The sequence below is a fragment of the Taudactylus pleione genome, unplaced genomic scaffold (assembly GCF_031769625.1).
Source record: "Taudactylus pleione unplaced genomic scaffold, aTauple2 ptg000427l, whole genome shotgun sequence".
NCBI lineage: Eukaryota > Metazoa > Chordata > Amphibia > Anura > Myobatrachidae > Taudactylus > Taudactylus pleione.
This window is the reverse complement of record NW_028284829.1, coordinates 149,793-172,272: the sequence shown is the minus strand read 5'-3', so window position 1 is coordinate 172,272 and position 22,480 is coordinate 149,793. Positions and strand designations below refer to the sequence as shown.

The window sequence follows — 22,480 nt, the reverse complement described above, 5'->3', positions numbered from 1 at the left end:
TACAGTGTAGCTCTTTGTCTACTCCATTAGAGTTTAGTGCCCCTACATTGTAGATCTGTCTACTCCATTAGAGTTTAGTGCCCCTACAGTGTAGCTCTATCTACTCCATTAGAGTTTAGTGCCCCTACAGTGTAGCTCTGTCTACTCCATTAGAGTTTAGTGCCCACACAGTGTAGCTCTGTCTACTCCATTAGAGTTTAGTGCCCTTACAGTGTAGATCTGTCTACTCCATTAGACTTTAGTGCCCCTACAGTGTAGATCTGTCTACTCCATTAGAGTTTAGTGCCCCTACAGTGTAGATCTGTCTAGTCCATTAGAGTTTAGTGCCCCTACAGTGTAGATCTGTCTACTCCATTAGAGTTTAGTGCCCCTACAGTGTAGCTCTGTCTAGTCCATTAGAGTATAGTGCCCATACAGTGTAGCTCTTTCTGTCTACTCCATTAGAGTTTAGTGCCCTTACAGTGTAGATCTGTCTACTCCATTAGACTTTAGTGCCCCTACAGTGTAGATCTGTCTAGTCCATTAGAGTTTAGTGCCCATACAGTGTAGCTCTTTCTGTCTACTCCATTAGAGTTTAGTGCCCCTACCGTGTAGCTCTGTCTACTCCATTAGAGTTTAGTGCCTTTACAGTGTAGATCTGTCTAGTCCATTAGAGTTTAGTGCCCCTACAGTGTAGATCTTTCTGTCTACTCCATTAGAGTTTAGTGCCCCTACAGTGTAGCTCTGTTTAGTCCATAAGAGTATAGTGCCCATACAGTGTAGCTCTGTCTACTCCCTTAGAGTTTAGTGCCCTTACAGTGTAGCTCTGTCTACTCCCTTAGAGTTTAGTGCCCTTACAGTGTAGATCTGTCTACTCCATTAGAGTTTAGTGCCCCTACATTGTAGATCTGTCTACTCCATTAGAATTTAGTGACCTTACAGTGTAGATCTGTCTACTCCATTAGAATTTAGTGCCCTTACAGTGTAGATCTGTCTAGTCCATTAGAGTTTAGTGCCCCTACAGTGTAGATCTTTCTGTCTACTCCATAAGAGTATAGTGCCCCTACAGTGTAGATCTTTCTGTCTACTCCATAAGAGTTTAGTGCCCCTACAGTGTAGCTCTGTTTAGTCCATAAGAGTATAGTGCCCATACAGTGTAGCTCTGTCTACTCCATTAGAGTTTAGTGCCTTTACAGTGTAGATCTGTCTACTCCATTAGAGTTTAGTGCCCCTACATTGGAGATCTGCCTACTCCATTAGAGTTTAGTGCCCATACAGTGTAGATCTGTCTAGTCCATTAGAGTTTAGTGCCCTTACAGTGTAGATCTTCCTGTCTACTCCATTAGTTTAGTGCCCCTATAGTCAGGGCCGGATTAATAATGGGGCTGATGGAGCTACAGCTCCAGGCCCCCAATCAAAATAGGCCCACCAACAGCTGTGCTCCTGCTATGGACAGGAAAACAATATTTCCTGCTACAGCAGCCTGCGCCGCGGCCATCCGAGGCCCCGCCGCCAACAGATGCGACCAGCACCCCCCTCCTGCACGCGTCATCAGGTGGATCAAAGACTTTCACCGTCGGCATGCATTAGAGACATGGCGGCACAGTGATAGGCTTCACTAGCCCTCCCTTATTGCATATGCAATCACGCGGCGCCTCTACTGCACAGTGTGACATCGTGATGTCACAAAGGTGCCGCCCTGCCATCACCTCCGCACAGCGCACCCTGAAGGAAGTGAGGCAGCAGCCTGAGGCAGCTCCGTGAAGGCGGCCCTGCATGGTGACTAATACTGACTCCTGAGGTGAGGAGTCAGTCCTGCTGGCTGCCAGCCTGACTGCTGCCTGCTGTGCGATAAGATAAGTCGTGAATAACGGACTGCAGATAGATATATATATATCTGCAGTCCGTTATTCACTTCACGACTTATCTTATATATATCTATCTAAGAAAATCATAAATGGTCTCTCTATATTTTTAATATATACACATATAGCCATACTTTACATACAAATATAAATTCATAAATATATTCACATATATACACACATTATTTATATATATATATTTATATAATATATGCACACTCACCCCCTTCTTCCAGAGAAGATTGCAGGACTTGCACTCCACCACAAAAAAATAGGTTATATCCAATATAAAGGTTACATAATACAGGCAAATACAGAGGCTTGTATTATGTAACCTTTATATTGGATAAAATCATTTTTTTTTTGTGGTGGAGTGCAAGTCCTGGAATCTTCTCTGGAAGAAGGGGGTGAGTGTGCATTATTACTATACATATGGACCCTGCACCTGTCGCTGCCACCTGAGTGCATTCTCTCCTTAAACTGGGGTATTCTACGTGGGCAAAACAGAACGCCAGTTTAAGAAGAGAATGGCGCAGCATCGGGCTGCCATCAGAGCTGCACTCTCTTCAGGTGGCAGCGACCAACCGGTCGCTAGGCATTTTGCCCTATTGAAACAGCATTGCCACTGTACGCTATAAGATCATTGATTATGTTCCAGATTCCATAAGAGGAGGAAATAGGTCCAAAAAGTTGTTGCAGCTTGAAACATCTTGGATTTTCCGTTTGGACACTCTTGCTCCTTGTGGTCTAAATGAATCCCTAGGTCTGAGTTGTTATCTATAGTTTTATTTGTAGGTGTGTATCACTGTATGTTTGTCTTGATTTAACTGTAGTTTGCTAATAGTTTTTCATTGTCAGTAATTTACCAGCATACATTAGTTGTGTGATATTTGTAGTGTATAGCACAGGTGATTTAAGCATATGTTGGCTGGATGACGACATTTATTAAGATAACCGTCTATGTGCCATACCACATATGGTTGAGTTCTTAGGCCCTCATTCAGAGCCGTACGCTCTGAGCAGAGCGCACGCTCTGAATGAGGGCCGGCCTCCATGAAAATGGAGCGTCCTCCTGGACGCTCGTATAGCTGTGGGTCACCACCCACAGGCTATACGAGCGTGCATTTTGATGGCCGCGATGGTCGTGACCATCGCGACCATCAAATCTGCGAGCCGGAGCCTGCGGTTGAGGTTTTCAACCGCAAGCTCCGGAGTGATTTTGGCTCTATCAGAGCCAAAATCACTCCCACTGACATCACTAGTGATGTCAGTGGGCCTGCTTCTGACGGGAGGCGTTCCCGTGGGAACGCCCCCGTCAGGGAGGCACGCCCCGGCACGCCTACCAAAGAGGGCGTGCTGTCAATCAACATCGACAGCATGCCCCCTTTGATCAGACACAACGAGCGAAGGACTTTCCTTCGCTCGTCGCGTCTGGCGCATGCGCACGACGGAGCTCCCTCGGTCGTGCGCATGCTCAGTCCAGAACATCGACCCACTTGCGAGCGGACAGCCGCTCGCGAGTGGGTCTGAATCAGGCCCTTAGTTTTTTATCCCCCTCAATATGTGTATTTATAATTTTTTTAGACTCTTTGGCACAAACCAGCATTTATGGGTATAACAACCGAGTGGTACATTGAGTCAGACATTGAAATCAGTATTTATGCGGTTTGTTATCAAGCAATAAGGTTTTGCTTCATGTTTTGATAATACATTTAGTACCTATTCAGGTACATCTATGATCAGTTATGCTACTATTAGTCATGTTTTTTGTTTTATCCATATAGTCTCATTCTGTTATATTGAAACTGTTGGTCACATCCAGTAATTATGATGTGACTAAAGGGGCCTATCCATTAGCAGGTAAATTTGAATGGTGAACGATTTATCGTTCAGTCGTTTAATTTATCTGCTAATGGATAGGCTCTGAATGATCAAAATGCGCACTCCTGCGACCGACAAATTTGGTCTTTTGTCTCTCCAACATGTTGGTCAATTATCGCTTATCGCTGACAGATATTAGAAATATCTGTCAGTTTATAAGCGGTAAACGACGAACGATGAACGATATTTTTAATGATAATTAATAGACACAGAAAAAAAATCCACTCCCAGAATTATGTCATGTAATATCGTTAGTCGTTTGCAAAAATCTGTCATGTACATGACAGATATCTGTCACAGAAGCCCCAGGAATTTTCAAAAGATAAATCTTTTGTCTTTCATCTTACAGAAAGAACTGCTAATGGATAGGCCCCTTAAGTGTTCACTATTTGAGATAATGTTTATATAAGATTTGACATTTTATATTCAAATATTTATTTTGTATATATACATCTATTTTCAATTTCTAGTATATGATAGCTATTGACACCATTTAGATTAGTTTTTTTTTCACTTACACTATTAGGCATATTAGACTTTTGTTACATGTATTGTTTGGGTTTTGGGAAGCCTGGCTATTGCAGGATATTTGAGCATTTTCTTGTTTCAGTAATTTACTATATTTTATTCACTTAGACTTGATACTCATAGGCCGGCAGTGTATCCTTATACTAGCACTATATGTAGTATTCACTTTTTATATTTCAGATACATATGATTTATGTACACATAAAACTTTGCTGATGTTTTTTGTTTTGTTCTGTTTACTTATGTCTGTACTTTCACTATGGTTGTATAGCATTGCCATGGCTTCAGTCCCAGCACTATGCATGTTTTGTCATCCTGTGCGCCTGGCGGGGTCCCGTGGCCGTCAGCCGCACGCTGAGATTACTCACGTGTGTGCTGAGCGAGTTCTGGGACCTGGTGTGGCGCAGAGGCTGGGAGAAAATTAACACGTCCGGTGGGGTGAGATATATAAGTGTGTTTTTTGTTAATGTTATTTATCTATGACATCCTGATGAAGGGGCATGTGGCCCCGAAACGTTGATGAGATGAATGAATAAATAAAGCACAGCACTACTTCACCTTTTCTGCAAGCTCTCTGAGTGCCGCCTCTTTCGTGTCTATATGGTAGGGACACCGTTCCCTGTAAAAGGGCACCTGAACAAGCATTTCATCTGATACACAAGTGAGTGCCGGATCATTATTGGAGAATATATATATATATAATATATATATATATATATATATATATATATATATATATATACACACACACACACACATACATACACACGCATACACACACATTATATATATATTCAAATGCATCCTGCACCCTCATCAACTATGGGACAACGTTGGGGTGCTTTCAGTGGCTTAAAGGCCACATAAATATATATACACACTTCTGTTAAGGGTTTACAGTGTCCTGGTGCAAAATTTGGGGCTACTTAGGTTGTATGCAACATAATATTTACCATGCTAAATATCCACACTGAACCCTGCATGACGCCCCTTCACTGCAGGGTCCCATTCATATTATTTGTTTACAGTTCACTTGTGGTGCGACGCTCTGTGACACAGACCTACCCGATTTCAAAGGGGCAGAGGGCCTGATTTAGACCCGGTCGCAAGCGCTGAGCGCTCGCTACCAGGTCGATGGTGGCCCAGAGCGCATGCGCACGACGAAGCCGGCTCCGTCGTGCGCACGCGCGAGACCCGGATAGCGACGGGCAATCCGTTGCTCCGGGTCTCGCACCAAAGGGGGTGTGCTGTCGATGTTGAGTGACTGCACGCCCCCTTTGGTGGGCGGGCCGGGGGGGTGGCTGCCCAGACGGAGGCGTTCCCATGAGAACACCTACCATCTGGGGGCGGCCCCACTGACATCACAAGTGATGTCAGTGGGAGAGCTTTCGGCTCTGTTAGAGCCGAAAGCTCTCTGGGGCTTGCGGCCACGAGACCCTACCACAAGGGTGTCGTCACAAGCCCGATAGTCCATCATCCTGGCCGCTCGCATTAGCTGTGGGTGGCAACCCACAGCAATGCGAGCGGCTAGGAGGCTGCTCCATTAAAAAAAAAAAAAGACGCCCTGATTCAGAGCGAGCGCTCGGTCAGAGCGTCCGGCTCTGAATCAGGGCCAGAATGCGCTCTGCCCCTTTTGGTGGCAACCCACTAAAACAGCCTGCCGGGTGCCGTCCTCACCAGTGGGCAAAAGTGTCATGCCAGTGGGAAAAATAGCGGTGTTGCGGTCACCACTGGTGAATGGATGCCGGGCGCCCCATGTGGTCTTAATCCGTCACTGTGTCCATTTCCCATAAACATTGTGCCAACGTGGGCCACTACAATTATCCTGGTGGTTCCCACATACCCCAGTCCGCCAATGTTCATAACCATAACAAAATAGAATTAAAGCATTTTATAATAAAAATTGTTGCATTTTGTTAATAATCCATAGTTTATGGGGTTTTTTGCACATATTCAGTGGTCAATAATATAACAGGTGGTGTTTGCTTCATATAAGCAAAGAGGGTAAAGATATTGAGGTGGTTGAAGATAGATGTCCATGGTGCTAAGCCATGGCACAGACCAAACCCCCTTTATAGACCACACCCACACATCAGTAGTCACACCCCCGCCATGCTGGTCACACCTCCTGCGGCAGCACATAATAGGCCCTTCATAAAGGTCAGCTCCAGGCCCATGTGGACCTTAATCTGGAACTGCCTATAGTGTAGATCTTTCTGTCTACTCCATTAGAGTTTAGTGCCCCTACAGTGTAGATCTTTCTGTCTACTCCATTAGAGTTTAGTGCCCCAACAGTGTAGCTGTCTACTCCATTAGAGTTTAGTGTCCCAACAGTGTAGCTGTCTACTCCATTAGAGTTTAGTGCCCTTACAGTGTAGATCTTTCTGTCTACTCCATTAGAGTTTAGTGCCCATACAGTGTAGATCTTTCTAGTCCATTAGAGTTTAGTGCCCCTACAGTGTAGATCTGTCTACTCCATTAGAGTTTAGTGCCCATACAGTGTAGCTCTGTCTACTCCATTAGAGTTTAGTGCCCATACAGTGTAGATCTGTCTACTCCATTAGAGTTTAGTGCCCATACAGTGTAGATCTGTCTACTCCATTAGAGTTTAGTGCCCATACAGTGTAGATCTGTCTACTCCATTAGAGTTTAGTGCCCATACAGTGTAGATCTGTCTAGTCCATTAGAGTTTAGTGCCCTTACAGTGTAGATCTTTCTGTCTACTCCATTAGAGTTTAGTGCCCCTACAGTGTAGATCTTTCTGTCTACTCCATTAGAGTTTAGTGCCCATACAGTGTAGATCTTTCTAGTCCATTAGAGTTTAGTGCCCATACAGTGTAGATCTGTCTGCTCCATTAGAGTTTAGTGCCCATACAGTGTAGATCTGTCTAGTCCATTAGAGTTTAGTGCCCATACAGTGTAGATCTGTCTAGTCCATTAGAGTTTAGTGCCCATACAGTGTAGATCTGTCTAGTCCATTAGAGTTTAGTGCCCTTACAGTGTAGACCTTTCTGTCTACTCCATTAGAGTTTAGTGCCCATACAGTGTAGCTCGGTCTACTCCATTAGAGTTTAGTGCACCTACAGTGTAGATCTTTCTACTCCATTAGAGTTTAGTGCCCATACAGTGTAGCTCGGTCTACTCCATTAGAGTTTAGTGCACCTACAGTGTAGATCTTTCTAGTCCATTAGAGTTTAGTGCCCATACAGTGTAGATCTGTCTAGTCCATTAGAGTTTAGTGCCCATACAGTGTAGATCTGTCTAGTCCATTAGAGTTTAGTGCCCATACAGTGTAGATCTGTCTAGTCCATTAGAGTTTAGTGCCCCTACAGTGTAGCTCTGTCTACTCCATTAGAGTTTAGTGCCCTTACAGTGTAGATCTTTCTGTCTACTCCATTAGAGTTTAGTGCCCCTACAGTGTAGCTCTTTCGGTCTACTCCATTAGAGTTTAGTGCCCCTACAGTGAAGCTCTTTCGGTCTACTCCATTAGAGTTTAGTGCCCATACAGTATAGCTCTGTCTACTCCATTAGAGTTTAGTGCCCCTACAGTGTAGCTCTTTCGGTCTACTCCATTAGAGTTTAGTGCCCCTACAATGTAGCTCTTTCGGTCTACTCCATTAGAGTTTAGTGCCCCTACAGTGTAGATCTTTCTGTCTAGTCTACTCCTTCTTGTCAGTTATGTACCTCACTCTCCACAGCTGATAACCCCTATGCAGAACAATGCTGTAAGAGGTTTCACCAATAACAGTAGCCTTTCCCTGAACCACACTGATCACTAGTACATAGCTACCGCCTGGACTTGATCTCAGTAGTGCATAGAAAGTTAATAGAAAGAAAAAAAAAACACAGGGGCATTACTGAGCCCCAACCACATTACTAAATATTCACAATGCCCAGTATGTGTGTTGAACACGATTTTCCAGTCGTCCCCTTTCTTAATTCAGCTAAGATTCTATGGCCCTGAAAGGTCGATTTTAACTGGAGTTTTTACTGGTTAAACAGTTCTGAAATTAGAGACAAAGGATACTGGTTTTTCGCAGTTATCTGATTAAGGGGTATATTCACTAAAGTGCAGGTTTTTAGAAGTGTAGTTGTTGCCCATAGCAACCAATCAGTAAGTGCTAGATAAATGATAGGTAGAATCTGATTAGTTGCCATAGGCAACAAGTCCACTTCTAAAAACCCGCACTTTAGTAAATATACCCCTAAGACTTCTATAATATATGCAGGGCCGAAGTCTCCAATCTTATTTGGGGACAAAGAAAAAACAGGAGATATGGTAAGAACTTACCTTTGTTATCTCCATTTCTACGAAGTCCTTAGGGTCCACAAGGATACCTTGGGGTATAGGTCTTGGCTCCACAGCCATGGGCACCACAGAGTTAAAAGATGTCCTCCCAGGATGCATTGGGCACCCTCCTATACCCCGCCCCCAGGCCAAGGCACCTCAGTTTTAGTATCAAGCCATAGGCCGGGAGAGAGGAAAAAGGAAGAAGAAAGTCTGGAACACACAAGATTCACATTCTCATAGAAAAGAGAGACAGAAACTGGTGACCAGAATAACACCCTACGGAAGCACAGTGCGTCAGGGCGGGCGCCCTGTGGACCCTAAGGACTTCGTAGAAACGGAGATAACAAAGGTAAGTTCTTACCATATCTGTTTTCTACCTCAGAGTCCTTAGGGATCCACAAGGATACCTTTGGGATGTCCCAAAGCAGTATCCTTCAAGGGAGGGGACGCTCCTGTGCCGAGAGGAGAATCCGCCACCCGAAGGAAGCATCCTGAGAAGCAAATGTGTCAAAGGCGTAATGCTTGACGAAAGTATGGACAGAGGACCACGTGGCCACCTTACAAAGCTGAAGAGCTGAGGCACCACGTCGAGCTGCCCACGAAGGTCCCACAGATCTTGTAGAATGAGCTTTCACAGAGGGTGGCACTGGGAGTCCCTCGTGAGTGTATGCCTCAGAGATCGCCATGTAGATCCAGCATGCCAAAGTCTGTTAATTGGCAGGCCAACCCCCTTATGAAATCCATATAGGACAAACAAAGAGTCCGATTTTCTCAAAGAACTGGTACGGTCCACGTAAATCCGCAGAGCCCGTACTACATCCAAAGAAGCCTCACCAGCTGTGAGATCAAATGAATTAAAAGCTGGGACCACAATTTCCTCGTTAATGTAGAAACTCGACACCACTTTAGGAAGGAATTCGGGACGGGTACGAAGTACTGCCCTATCCGAATGAAAAATTAGAAAAGGGGTGCGACACGAAAGAGCCCCCAAATCCGACACCCTTCTGGCTAAAGCAATAGCCAAAAGGAACACTGTTTTTGCCGTAAGCCATTTCAGATCCACAGAACCCAGAGGTTCAAATGGAGGATCCTGTAGCGCCTTCAGGACCACAGCCAGATCCCATGGAGCTACCGGATGGACATAGGGAGGCTGGATGCGAAGGACACCCTGCATAAAGGTACGGATATCAGGCCGTGTGGCAATCCTTTGTTGAAACAAAACCGACAGGGCAGAAACATGCACCTTCAGTGAAGCAAGGCGTAGACCTAAATCCAAGCCTGCCTGAAGGAAAGCCAACACTCTCGATATTCTAAACTCGTGAGGATCGTACGCTTTAGGGCGACACCACTCAAAATAGGTATGCCACACCCTGTAGTAAATTCTAGCTGAAGCTGGCTTACGAGCATGTAACATGGTATTGACCACCGCTCTAGAGAAACCCTTGGACCTCAAGAGGGAAGCCTCAAGAGCCACGCCGTCAAAGATAGCCGACTCAGGTCCGGGTAGAGACAAGGACCCTGAGACAATAGGTCCGGCCTCTGAGGTAACAGCCAAGGAGTGTCGATGGATAGACACTGGAGATCCGAGTACCAACTCCTTCTGGGCCACGCAGGGGCCACCAGCAGGATCTTGCCTCCTTCCTGCCTGAACTTTCAAATTACTCGAGGCAGCAGGGAGAATGGAGGAAACAGGTACGCGAATTGGAAGTTCCATCGTGCCGATAGAGCGTCCACCAGGAGAGCTCCTGTGTCTCTTGTTCGGGATCCGTACGCCCACAGCTTGCGGTTGTGTCTGGAGGCCATGAGGTCTATTTCGGGAAGACCCCACTTGTCCACCAGGAGCTGGAACACCTCCTGATGAAGAGATCATTCCCCCGGGTGTACATCGTGGCGGCTGAGGAAGTCTGCCTCCCAGTTGAGTACACCCGGAATGAAGATGGCCGAAATGGCCGGAAGATTGTCTTCTGCCCAAGTCAGAATGCGGGACACCTCCCTTAGAGCCGCTTGGCTTCCAGTTCCTCCCTGACGATTTAGGTAAGCCACCGTGGTGGCGTTGTCTGACTGAACCTGCACAGGTTTCCCCAGCAGGAATGGTCTTGCATGCTGCAGCGCCCTGAACACTGCTCGAATTTCCAATATATTGATTGGCAGTTCCGATTCCTCTGACGTCTACTGTCCCTGGAAGACGTGTGGGCCTGTCACAGCGCCCCAGCCCTGAAGGCAGGCATCCGTTGTTAGAAGGACCCAATCCGAAATCCAAAACGAACGTCCCCTGCTGAGATGAGACTTTTGTAACCACCACGTCAAAGACAGGCGCCCTTCCGAAGTGAGCCTGATCATCTGCATCTTTATTCGACGGGGATTTCTGTCCCATCTGGACAGGATCAACATTTGTAGAGGCCTGGAATGGAACTGGGCATACTCCACCATGTCGAACGTTGACACCATGGAACCCAGTAACTTCATCGCTGAGAGAAGAGACACTCGGCGACTGCTTAGAACATTGCATATCTTGGACTGCAACAGGGCTATCTTTTCCTCCGTCAAGAAGATCCTCTGTTGCTGAGAGTCCAACAATGCCCCGAGATGGACCATTCTCTGAGAAGGAATTAGAGAGGACTTCTTCCAGTTCACTATCCAGCCATGAGCCTGCAATACTGATATTGTCAGTTGTAGATGGCTGCAAAGGACTTGTGGCGACCCTGCCAACAACAGAAGGTCGTCCAAGTAAGGTAACAGGCGAACTCCCTGCAACCGCAGGTGTGCCGCCATAACCGCCATTACTTTTGTGAACGCCCGAGGAGCCGTGGAAAGGCCAAACGGTAGAGCCTGAAACTGGTAATGGAGGTCCGACACTGTAAATCTGAGGTAACGCTGATGAACCCTGGCAATGGGGATATGCAGGTAAGCATCCTGAATATCCAGGGACACCATAAAATCCCCAGGCTGCATAGCTAAAATAGAACGCAGAGTCTCCATTCGGAACCGAGGGACCCTTAAGAACTTGTTTAGGGACTTGAGGTTGAGTATAGGTCGGTATGATCCATTTGGTTTTTGAACCAGAAAAAGGTTGGAGTAATATCCGGTCCCTCTCAGGGATAACGGAACAGGTTCTATTACTCCCATCTGAAGCATAGAACGCACCGACTCTTGGATCGCTAGAGCCTTCGTTGGATCTGAAGGACGTGCTGTTACAAAGAACTGATGAGGAGGCCTTCTGCGGAAGGAGAGGGCATATCCCTGAGATACCACCTCCCTTACCCAAGTGTCTGTGGTGGTTTTGAACCAACACTGGGCGTATTGCAGAAGTCGGCCTCCCACCTTGGGATCCCCCAAGGGGAGGCCCAACCCGTCAGGCTGAGGGTTTTTCGTCCGGCTTGGCAGCTGGACGTCTGGTACTCCAAACTTGCTTCTTGGTCCTAGCGGTCTTTTTGGGACTTGAAGGTCTCGGAAAAGACTGAACCCTAGGTTTTCCCAGAGGGCGATAGGGCCGAAAGGCCGGATTTTTAGACCCAGACGGAGTCGGGGCTGAGGGTAGACATGCAGATTTCGCAGCCGCCAACGTGTCCACTATTTTGTCCAAAGCTGGTCCAAACAGGACCTGCCCATTGTAGGGTAAGCATTCCAAGCCTTTCTTGGATTCAGCGTCTGCCCTCCACGAACGTAACCACAAGGAGCGTCGAGCGGCCACAGCCACCGCAGAAATCCTAGAAGCAGGCTCAAGTTCAAAGCTGCTTCGTTAATGTACGTAGCGGAATCCCGAAGGTTACCCACTAACACAACCTGTTCGCTGGTACCCTCAGAAGCAAATGACGCTTCCGAAGCGTCCGCCCACCTTTCCATAGCCTGGGCCACCCAGCAGACAGCCATAGCTGGTCTAGATGCTCCTCCAGCAAGGGAATAGATAGACTTTAGGCACACCTCCACCTTACGGTCTGTAGTATCAGTCAGAGAAGACATAGACGGCATAGACAAAGTTGCGCTCTTTACTAAGCGCATCAAGTGAGAATCCACCTGAGGAGGAGACTCCCATTTATTGAAGTAATCTTCCGCAAAGGGATATGTACGAGCCAGACGCTTGTGAGGTTGAAACCTTTTTCCTGGAGATTTCCAGGCCTCCTCCATGTGATCAACTAGCTGACCAGATAGAGGGAATACTGCTGCAGCTCCTTTAACCTCTTTAAAATAAGCATGAGTAGGCGCTGCCGGTAAGTTGTCGTCCGTAATTACCATGGCCGCACAGACTGCCCGTATGAGGCCTGGAATGTAAATACTAGACTTAGCCTCTGACCCTACTTGAGGACTGTCATTGTCCGAAAAATCTACAATTTCGCCCTCATCAGACGAAACGTCATCTTCATCATCCTGAGCGGATGGATATGCAGGTCTAGATTGATCCTGCTGAGTGCTCCGCACCCCAGAATCAGACAAACCTGGATCAGCTTGATTAAGGACCTGTTGCGGGGGGCACTGCATTACTATCGGCCCCGGAACTCCCAGAACAGGAGGCGGGAGTAACGCCTGCTGGAGCGTGTTCCGCAACGCTCCAGCCCCGTATTCCTGGTGGTCTAGTGGAGAGCGCAGGCATCCGCCTGTCCAGCCCTGGGGACGCCGGACTGTGATTCAGCGGGCGCCTACCGCAGATGCCCGCTGTTCTGCTGCCCCCCGTAGGTCCGGCCACAGTCCAAGGCCCCCGGGGGTTCCGCTAGCAGGAACCCCCAAGAGCCCGCCGAGCTCCCCGGATCACTACCGGTGGTCGGCGCCGGCGGGGGTGTCGGAGCGGTAGCATGGACGTCCGCTGGACAGTCCTATGCTACCGCTCTAGATGATCTTCAGGGGCTGTTATACACAGCCCCCCTCTGCGATGACCGGCTCCCGACCGGGCACCTACTGAAACTGAGGTGCCTTGGCCTGGGGGCGGGGTATAGGAGGGGGCCCAGTGCATCCTGGGAGGACATCTTTTAACTCTGTGGTGCCCATGGCTGTGAAGCCAAGACCTATACCCCAAGGTATCCCTGTGGATCCCTAAGGACCCTGAGGTAGAAAAAAAACAACACCAACAGGAGATTTAGAGGGGCTTATAAATCCCTTCACAAGGTTTTCCAAAATATATTCTTCCACAGCCTTGATTTCAGGAAGGGAGAGAGAGACAATAGGTGTCCGTTAGGGAGCCCTGATCCAGGAATTAGCTCAATAGCACAATCATAAGCTCGATGTGCTGGAAGAGTGTGTGCAGAGTGTTTACTGAAAACAGAGCTGTGATTTAGTTTCAGCTCGTTGCTTCCTAAATAGTCTCACTTGGAGGCTTTTAAAGGTCCAAAGTACAAACAGAATTACTGGCTGGTTACTTTTAACTGAGGAAAGTCATAAAAGAATCATGAGCTCCTCACTCCCACTCTGAGTGCAACTGACTCATATTTGCTACCTAGTTCAATTTTACCCACACAATGTACTGATATGTTGTATTTACAGATGTGTCCTCAGACACCTAGCATTATAAGCCATTAGGCGCCAGACGCCCAGTGTTGGACTGGAGCATGAAGGGCCTACCGGGGGAATGCAGTGGTGGGGCCCATGCCTTGGAGTGTGGTCAGTTACCACAGGGGATGAGGCCAGCCCCCGCAGTGGCTTGGACAGACAATGGAGACCATGTAACTGACCCTCTAATAGAGTTACAATGTATAATTCAAGTGTACAGTCTGAAACCTGACGCTAGAGCAAGCGGTGGGGTGAGATTTTAACCACACAGGAATTAGTTTTAAACACACACCAAGTCGCAGATGGAGCATATCAGAACTTGGTGTGAAAAAAGTTGCAGCCGCTGCATCGTAGCACTTTGAATACAGATTCATTCACACTGAGATGTACACAAATGTCATACATCACAGTGATCAATGCAATCTAGCAGAGTCGTTTTGTCACAGCCAGTTGTTTTATTTATGCAAATAAGTGACACATTTTGACAGAGAAAGTCGTTCGGTGAAGGCGAGTCACCCGGGACCTGGCGCACCAGGAGGGATATTTGCTACGACTTCAGCAACAGTGTAAGAGGTCACATCTGTACACATGACCCAAATACAGCCAGACTCACCTGTGCATATCACGCCTGCAGTGTCCCATTTGCGGCAATTATTGTTCCCGAGCGCAGAGGCGTTACATTCCCATAGGTGGTCCTCCGTACCTTCACAATGGAACCTGTCTGTCCAAAATTCATATGCTGACCCAAAGTAGCCTCCAGCTGGGACTGAGGCAGCGACGCCACAGTGTAATTGTCTGCACAGCACATTAGCAGCGTGTAAGTCCCAGTGTGAGCTGCACAGCGACTTCCACTCTCCCTGGTACAACAGCTCCACTCTGCCGGAGCAATGCTCACTATTGTTCTCAAGTCTGTAGCCACTGAATGTACCTGCCAAACAGGAGCGGCATGAAAACATGGCAAACACATGGAATAGGGGCGTGCATGAGTTCTATGCTACACTCTGTGCTCACTTCTACAATGCTGACAATTCTCACTATTGTTCCCAAGTCTGTAGCCACTGAATGTACCTGCTAAACAGGAGCAGCATGAAAACCTGGCAAACACATGTAATAGAGACGTGCATGAGTTACAGGTCTATGCTACACTCTGTGCTCACTTCTACAATGCTGACAATTCTCACTATTACAATACAGATGCAGTAATATTGTTTTCAATTGTATCTCATTATCTAAATGTAAACAGCTTCATTACATTGCTTTTTTATGTCTGTATGCAATAAGGCACTAATATATTACCAATTGCAATCAAATAACCAGTTTACACACAGCATATACTACCCAGATCAATACAGTAACAGTAAATGTAGTGTACATGACATATTATATAGACCTTACAGTAAGTTATAAAAAGGATTACACACCTTCGCATTGAATGGTCAGTATATTCTGGCTGTCACAGCTTTCCTCAGCTGTAGGAACTCTCAGGCACTGGAGTAACTGGGACTCATTACCAACACACTTTATTTCTTCTCCCCATATTTTGTTGTGTGTCCTGGCGTGGGTCATTAGTGAGGGCACGGCTACTCCACATCCAGCCTCTCTGCACAGGACGCTGGCTGCTGTTAGATCCATGCTAGTCTCACAGACATATCCCCAAGTGTTACCATGCCTTGCTGCCAAATTCCCTGAGCAACCATTAGGTCCATCAGTCAGTCTATATTCTCTGTGTTCTGAGGAAGAATCACTGACAGGTTAACGTACAATCCATAGAGAAAGGGATTTATGTGTCATATATGGTGAAAAAAATCTGCCTGCAACAAGACATAATTCTGCTTACGTTGAATTCTGCATAACCCGCAGTAGCATCATCGCTAGTGCTGGAATTCCCACCAGGCACATGAGGCATAGGCCTAGGGATGCACTTACTAGTGGGTGGTAGAGCAGCCACACTATCTATATATTTATATATATATATATATATATATATATATATATACATACACACACACATATACACACACACACACACACACATACACACACTAATTCACAATTAGGAGATACAATAGTGCCCCCTATTCACATTACACTACATAGTAGTGTCCCTTATACACGTTACGCTACACAGTAGTAATGCCCCTTACAGTTTACGCCACACAGTTGCAATGCCAATTACACATTATGCCCACAGTAGTAATGCCCATTACACATTATGCCCACAGTAGTAATGCCCATTACCCATTATGCCCACAATAGTAATGCCCCATACACATTATATCCACACATTATACCCACAGTAGTAGGGCCCCTTACACATTATACCCACAGTAATAGTGCCCCTTACACATTATGACCACATAGTAGTAGAGCACCATACACATTATGCCCACAGTAATAGTGCCCCTTTGTAATTAGTGGATTAAATAGTTCATTTCTACATATGCATATAAGATGTAAACACATATACCCTTGCTAGGCCCCATTGAGGGTTGAAAAGAGATTGTATTCATATAGTTGCAGTCTTTGCATAGAATGGTTAGATGACCTTTTGGGGTCAAATAAGACATCATTTGAGGGGCCCTAGCTTGTACCTGTCATTACTAGTAGTAGAAGTATAATGAGCCATTCATAGTTTACATGGTGTTATCAGTAGACAGCCACATTCCAATAGAAAGACCATTGTAAGATGTGTAGAGACGCTAAGCATTATGGGTAATCTGAGACTCTACACAAAGGAGTTCTGAAATAGAGTTTATCTCCAGACATACTAGGATACGTCATTACTGTATTTCTTTGTCTGAAATATCTTAGTGCTTACGGAGCATGTGCAAGAGACATAAGTTTGGTCAATGCTATGCTGTACCAATCAGTGGGTACCTAGTATGTAACTAATATGGGCTTAATATCCGGAACGCCAACACCCCATACTAGGCTATATAAATCCAGATCTAGACAAAGGTTTTGGCTCGTGCATGGATCTGAGACTGCAGTAAGATGCCTGCATTTTAAATTGAACTACCTGGGCGTTATTGAAACGAGGGCTCCCCAGAGGAGAAGATTAAGTACATCTTATGTTGAAGATGATAAATTACCGGTGTCATCTGAATACATAGACAAAAGTTGAGTATACTGTATACTTTGTATGTACTTTGTTTAATTGTTTGTTTGTTACTTGTAAATAAAGTGTGTTCATTTGTACTCACTCAAATGGTCACGTGTGTGTACTATTCATTTAGATCAGAACAAAACCCACCGTTATGCACCCTTACACATTATGACCACATAGTAGTAGAGCCCCATACACATTATGCCCACAGTAGTAGTGCCCCTTACACATTATGCCCACAGTAGTAATGCCCCTTTTTTCCGGGTTATTTAGCCAGTGTAAAAGGGGTATGAGTCTCCTGGCAATCTGTGCAGATTAGGTCTCATCATTCTGGGCTGATTGTTGCAGCTGGGGTTAGAGCCTTGCTTGGTTTCTGGACTTGTGCTGATTGGCTGTTAGCTCTTATAGGGAGTCTCTCTGGACACTGATGTGGGTTGTAATCAGTCAGTCCTGATGCATACATAGATTCCTGCACTGAGCTGCTTAGTGGAGCTCATTTACCTGTGCTATTTGGAAGGCCTGCTTCTCTATAGTTAAAATAATCTGGATTATTCTGTAGATCTACTCAATATCCTGCTGCTGTGCATATTATTTGTGCTATTCAGAAAATCTGTTAAATGTCAACAATTTTCCACTATGGAAAGCACCTAAGCTATTTGAAAAAGCTGACCAGTAGTACTCTACAGTGTAATTACCTGTGCAGTCAGAAAACCTGTGCTATTTGAAAAATCTGCAATTATCTGTGCTATTTGCAAAACTTGCTAGCATACTCTTCATTAAAAATTACCAGTGCTAAGCTAACGATAGGGTTGGCTGTCTTCTGTATATAGTTTTAGTATTAGTCTTTTTGAAGTGTCCTGTTCCCTTTAAATATAAGTGTCTGTGATTTGAGCCTACACTGCTTAGAGTAGAAGTCCTGGCTGCAACAGAGTACTTGTGAACACACTTGCGTCACTAGGGGGGTGCGGGCCGCCCTGGGTGACACCAAAATAGCAGAGCTTCTCTGCTATTTTGGTGTCACCCCCCTCGGATGGTGTCACAGAGCAGCCACACTGCAGAGAGAGGAAGGGGGCTACCCAGCATCTGCCTGCTGCTGTGCTAAGTAACCTGGGGTTACTCAGCAGAGCAGCAGCTGTTGGGCAGCCCCCAGCCTCTCCCCTGCCTCTAAGCCCAATGAGTGCAGAGAACGGGGGTATGACAAAAGGTCACGCCCCAAACAGTGGCACACGAGTGGGTGTGAGTTTGCGGGATGAAGCCACCTCTCCGGCGTGTGAGAGGATCCCTGTCCACCACACCATGTCACTAAGGTTAGTGACGCCGCTGTGTGAACAATAATAGTTGGGAAAGAGGCTGTTGTAGTTGAAGCACTTGGCAAGTTGGTTCTGTAGGCTCAGGATCACAGTAGGCACTCATAACACTGCTGTCAATGAGCCTTCCATCTGCACTGAGGCACAGTACTTTTCCAATGTCTCCACTCCCAGTGGCCTGTATATACCATGCCACAACAGGTTTGCCTATTTTCTGATGGCAAGATATTGCTTCATCCACATCAATGTATTATTATTGGGGTATATATCATGTCATGAGTTACTGGCGCGTTTCTCCACCCTATGACGTGGTGGCTTTCGCAAGTCAAATGCCCAAATCCTGTATTACAGTTTTATCAGCAATAACTGGTTGTGATTTTGTCATGTACACAGACATCTCACAGAATGTCCCTGTCATGTCCAGGGTTTCTCGGCATGGTGGTCGGCGGGTGTTACCGGTGAGGATGCTGTTGCGGGGGGGTGTCTGGCGGTGGTGCTGGTGCCTGGCGAGGAACATTGGCTGTGCGTGGACCTGTTTGGGCATATTGTCACTCTGTGCTGGGTAGGCCTGGCGGTGCTTACAAATAACATAGGTTGTGACGACTATATGTGCACACGGTGCTATAATATAGAAGATATATATACAATACTTCCCAAATGTAGTTAGGTATGTAGATCTTGCAAACGAATGTCAATAGATGATATCTCCGTTGATATGAAAAACATAAAATATATACACACAGTGCAATATTGTACAAACAAATTTATTCCAAATTCATATTAAAATAAGATAAAATTAATGGTGTGTCTTCCAAGACAGACCTGGTATGTGATTCAATAACTTGCATGCCAAGTATTTGAAAGAATGGTATGCATGTATGATATCCTTTTATGATGTTCAATATAGAATTACCAGAAGTCCCACTATCTGAGGGCCCGTAGATTTTAAAGGTGGAGGATTCCGGATAACCTCGCACCCACTCCTCGTCAGGGGGTTTTCTTTAGTGTAAGTCTCACAGGTCAGATGATCCTGCCACCAGATACCAACGCGTTTCGAGAGCTGCACTCTCTTCCTCAAGGATGTGTGACCAGGATCCCCAAAGTTTGCCTTATATCCCAATCCGTCATATTACTTCTGGGTCAAAGGGTAACTGGCTCCATCTGTTTATTAGTATCCTTCTTTATAAGTCATAGCGCCTCTTAGAACTCATAGAGACGGATATTCATATCCTCTACTGTTCCATATCATTGAACACTAATATTGGACAAAAATTCTCTTTCTAATAGTCATCCTTAACATCGCGTATGTAGACCAGAAGTGCGTCACCCGTCTACTTCCGGTTCGCGATCTATTATCTAAGGTCACTGGTAGGGAAAGACTACAAGAACCATTTTAATTCAAAATCTGAATTCAATCCCCTGGGTGCAAGGGTTTTTAATTTAAAAATCCAATTAATTTCGCTCTTAGCCAGACGTGTTTCTTCATTCCTATCTCTGCATGAGTTTTTTATATTGTCAATGGCCATAAATAATTTTATTTCTTTAGTAGGCAATTGTGTACTTGTTTAAAATGATTTGATAGGGAGTTTGTCAAGACGCCTTTTTTAATATTACAAACCTTGTTTTAAGCGCCCTGCTGGTCCTCCCTATGTATATAAGACCACAGCTGCATTCAATCAGATACACTACATTCGTTGTGTTGCATGTCATGAAATGGTTTAATTTGTAAGTTCTCTTGTTCCTTACAAAATCCACATACTTTGTTTGGTCTGTTTTTATTTCTCTACAAGCAGTGCAATTTCCACACCTAAAAAATCCTTTACTCCTTATTGGATGTGGATTAACCGTATTTAATGCACTCCTTGTCAATTTATTCTTCAGGTTTGGGGCACGTCTATAAATAAAATATGTTTTTTTTAGGTAAAGTCTTTTTCAGAATGGGGTCCTTCAGTAACAAGTGCCAATGTTTCTTAATAATACCTTCTACTTTTTTGTGTTGACCTGTGTATTCTGTTATGAAAGCGTATTCGGACTTATTTTCACTATTATTTTCTTTTACTTGTTTCTCTTGTAATAATGTTGTTCTATCTTTGTCCATGACTTATTATTTATATTTACACAATACTTAGTCTTTGTAGCCTCTAAGTAACTTTAGAAGCATGTAATGAAGATTCTTCACAGAAAAATTTGAATAATTATGAAGGAAAAATATATAACCTTAGTCGTAGAATATTAACAAAAGACGAAGAGTGCCTATTACTAAAAGGGTTAAAATTTGCACCGAGTAAACACATCGACCAGTTCAACACCTTTATAAATGTGGAAAAATTTGCAAGAAAGCTAAACTATAAAGAAATTTTTTGATGATAAAGAAGAAGAGGTCTAAACTCCTGACGTGAGAAATGGAAAAGAATTAAAAAAGAAATGCCTGTTTTATCCAAAGCATCTGAAAGGATCTTTGATTGACAGTTTCCAGAAATGTGTAGTAGAAGACATTGAAAAATTTGAAAAAATTTGTTTGAAAAAAATTAATCTTACAAGAAAAGAGAGAACAGCATTAAAAGAGCTGCAGAAGGATGAAACAATAATTATAAAGCCTTGTGATAAAGGAGGTGGAGTTGTCATTTTTAATAAAGAAGATTACATTGCGGAGATTGACAGACAACTACAAGAAGGAGATACATATCATAATCTCTGAGGCGACCCAACAATGAAAATCAAAAATAATCTCTGGAAGCTGTTAGAGGGTACAATGAAGAAAGGCACCATCACAAAGAAAGAATATGAATTCTTAAAAGTAGAAGATCCTACAATACCAACTATATATGTTCTTCCCAAAATACATAAGGATCCAAGAAATCCGCCGGGTAGACCGATAGTAGCAGGAGTAGGTAGTCTTACTAACAACTTGTCAGAATATATAGATGCCTATCTTCAACCAATTGTATGTACAACAAAATCACATCTAAAAGACACTATAGACACCTTGAGGAAAATAAAGGCTATAAGATGTATTGAGAATATGATTTTGGTAACTGTAGATGTAGCAGCACTATGCACAAATATACCACATGACAAGGAGTGCATTAAATACGGTTAATCCACATCCAATAAGGAGTAAAGGATTTTTTAGGTGTGGAAATTGCACTGCTTGTAGATTTTGTAAGGAACGAGATAACTTACAAATTAAACCATTTCATGACATGCAACACAACGAATGTAGTGTATCTGTTTGAATGCAGCTGTGGTCTTATATACATAGGGAGGACCAGCAGGGCGCTTAAAACAAGGTTGGGCGAACATCTTCGCAATATTAAAAAAGGCGTCTTGACAAACTCCCTATCAAATCATTTTAAACAAGTACACAATTGCTCTACTAAAGAAATAAAATTATTTATGGCCATTGACAATATCAAAAACGCATGGAGGGATAGGAATGAAGAAAAAAATCTGGCTAAGAGCGAAATTAATTGGATTTTTAAATTAAAAACCCTTGCACCCAGGGGATTGAATTCAGATTTTCAATTAAAATGGTTCTTGTAGTCTTTCCCATCTTTTAAAATCTTATTTTAAAAATCTTATTCTTGATCTGTTTTACTCTGCATAGTTTTATTTTGCAATAGCTTTCCCTTTTATCTTTTTTAGATATTAGTCACTCTTCGATAATAATTTTTATATCTGAGCACCAGTAAATTTTTGATAATTTCACCCTATATATTTGGTCTATAAATCAGCTTGCTTGCCACTTTATACCTTGCAACCATTAAGATAGTCATTTTATGATTTTATCTATTTTACATGATTATTAACTTTAACCTTTGGTTCTTATAAGGTTTTACAGAGCTGAAGTTTTGATAATAACTATCATAGCAAGGATATCGTCTTAATACCATGGGGAATTTGGAATAAAGTATGAGTATCTGGGCTGAACAGATGTGCATTCCAATATGCGCTCCAAGACTCCAACAAAATGGCCGCCGAAACCGGAAGTATACTCCGGAGAAATCGGAGGTCTTAGGACACGAATAATATAGACTGGAGCACA

At 44.5% G+C, this 22,480-nt stretch overlaps 1 protein-coding gene across 1 annotated transcript in view; it reads right to left on the bottom strand.

The window, feature by feature from the left end:
• LOC148506097 (uncharacterized) overlaps positions 1 to 22,480 on the bottom strand; it is a 205,770-nt gene that overhangs the window by 93,678 nt on the left and 89,612 nt on the right. Inside the window, 2 exon segments of the mRNA XM_088447270.1 lie at positions 14,636 to 14,950; positions 15,444 to 15,752. Coding sequence (XP_088303396.1) covers positions 14,636 to 14,950; positions 15,444 to 15,752 — 624 coding nt within the window.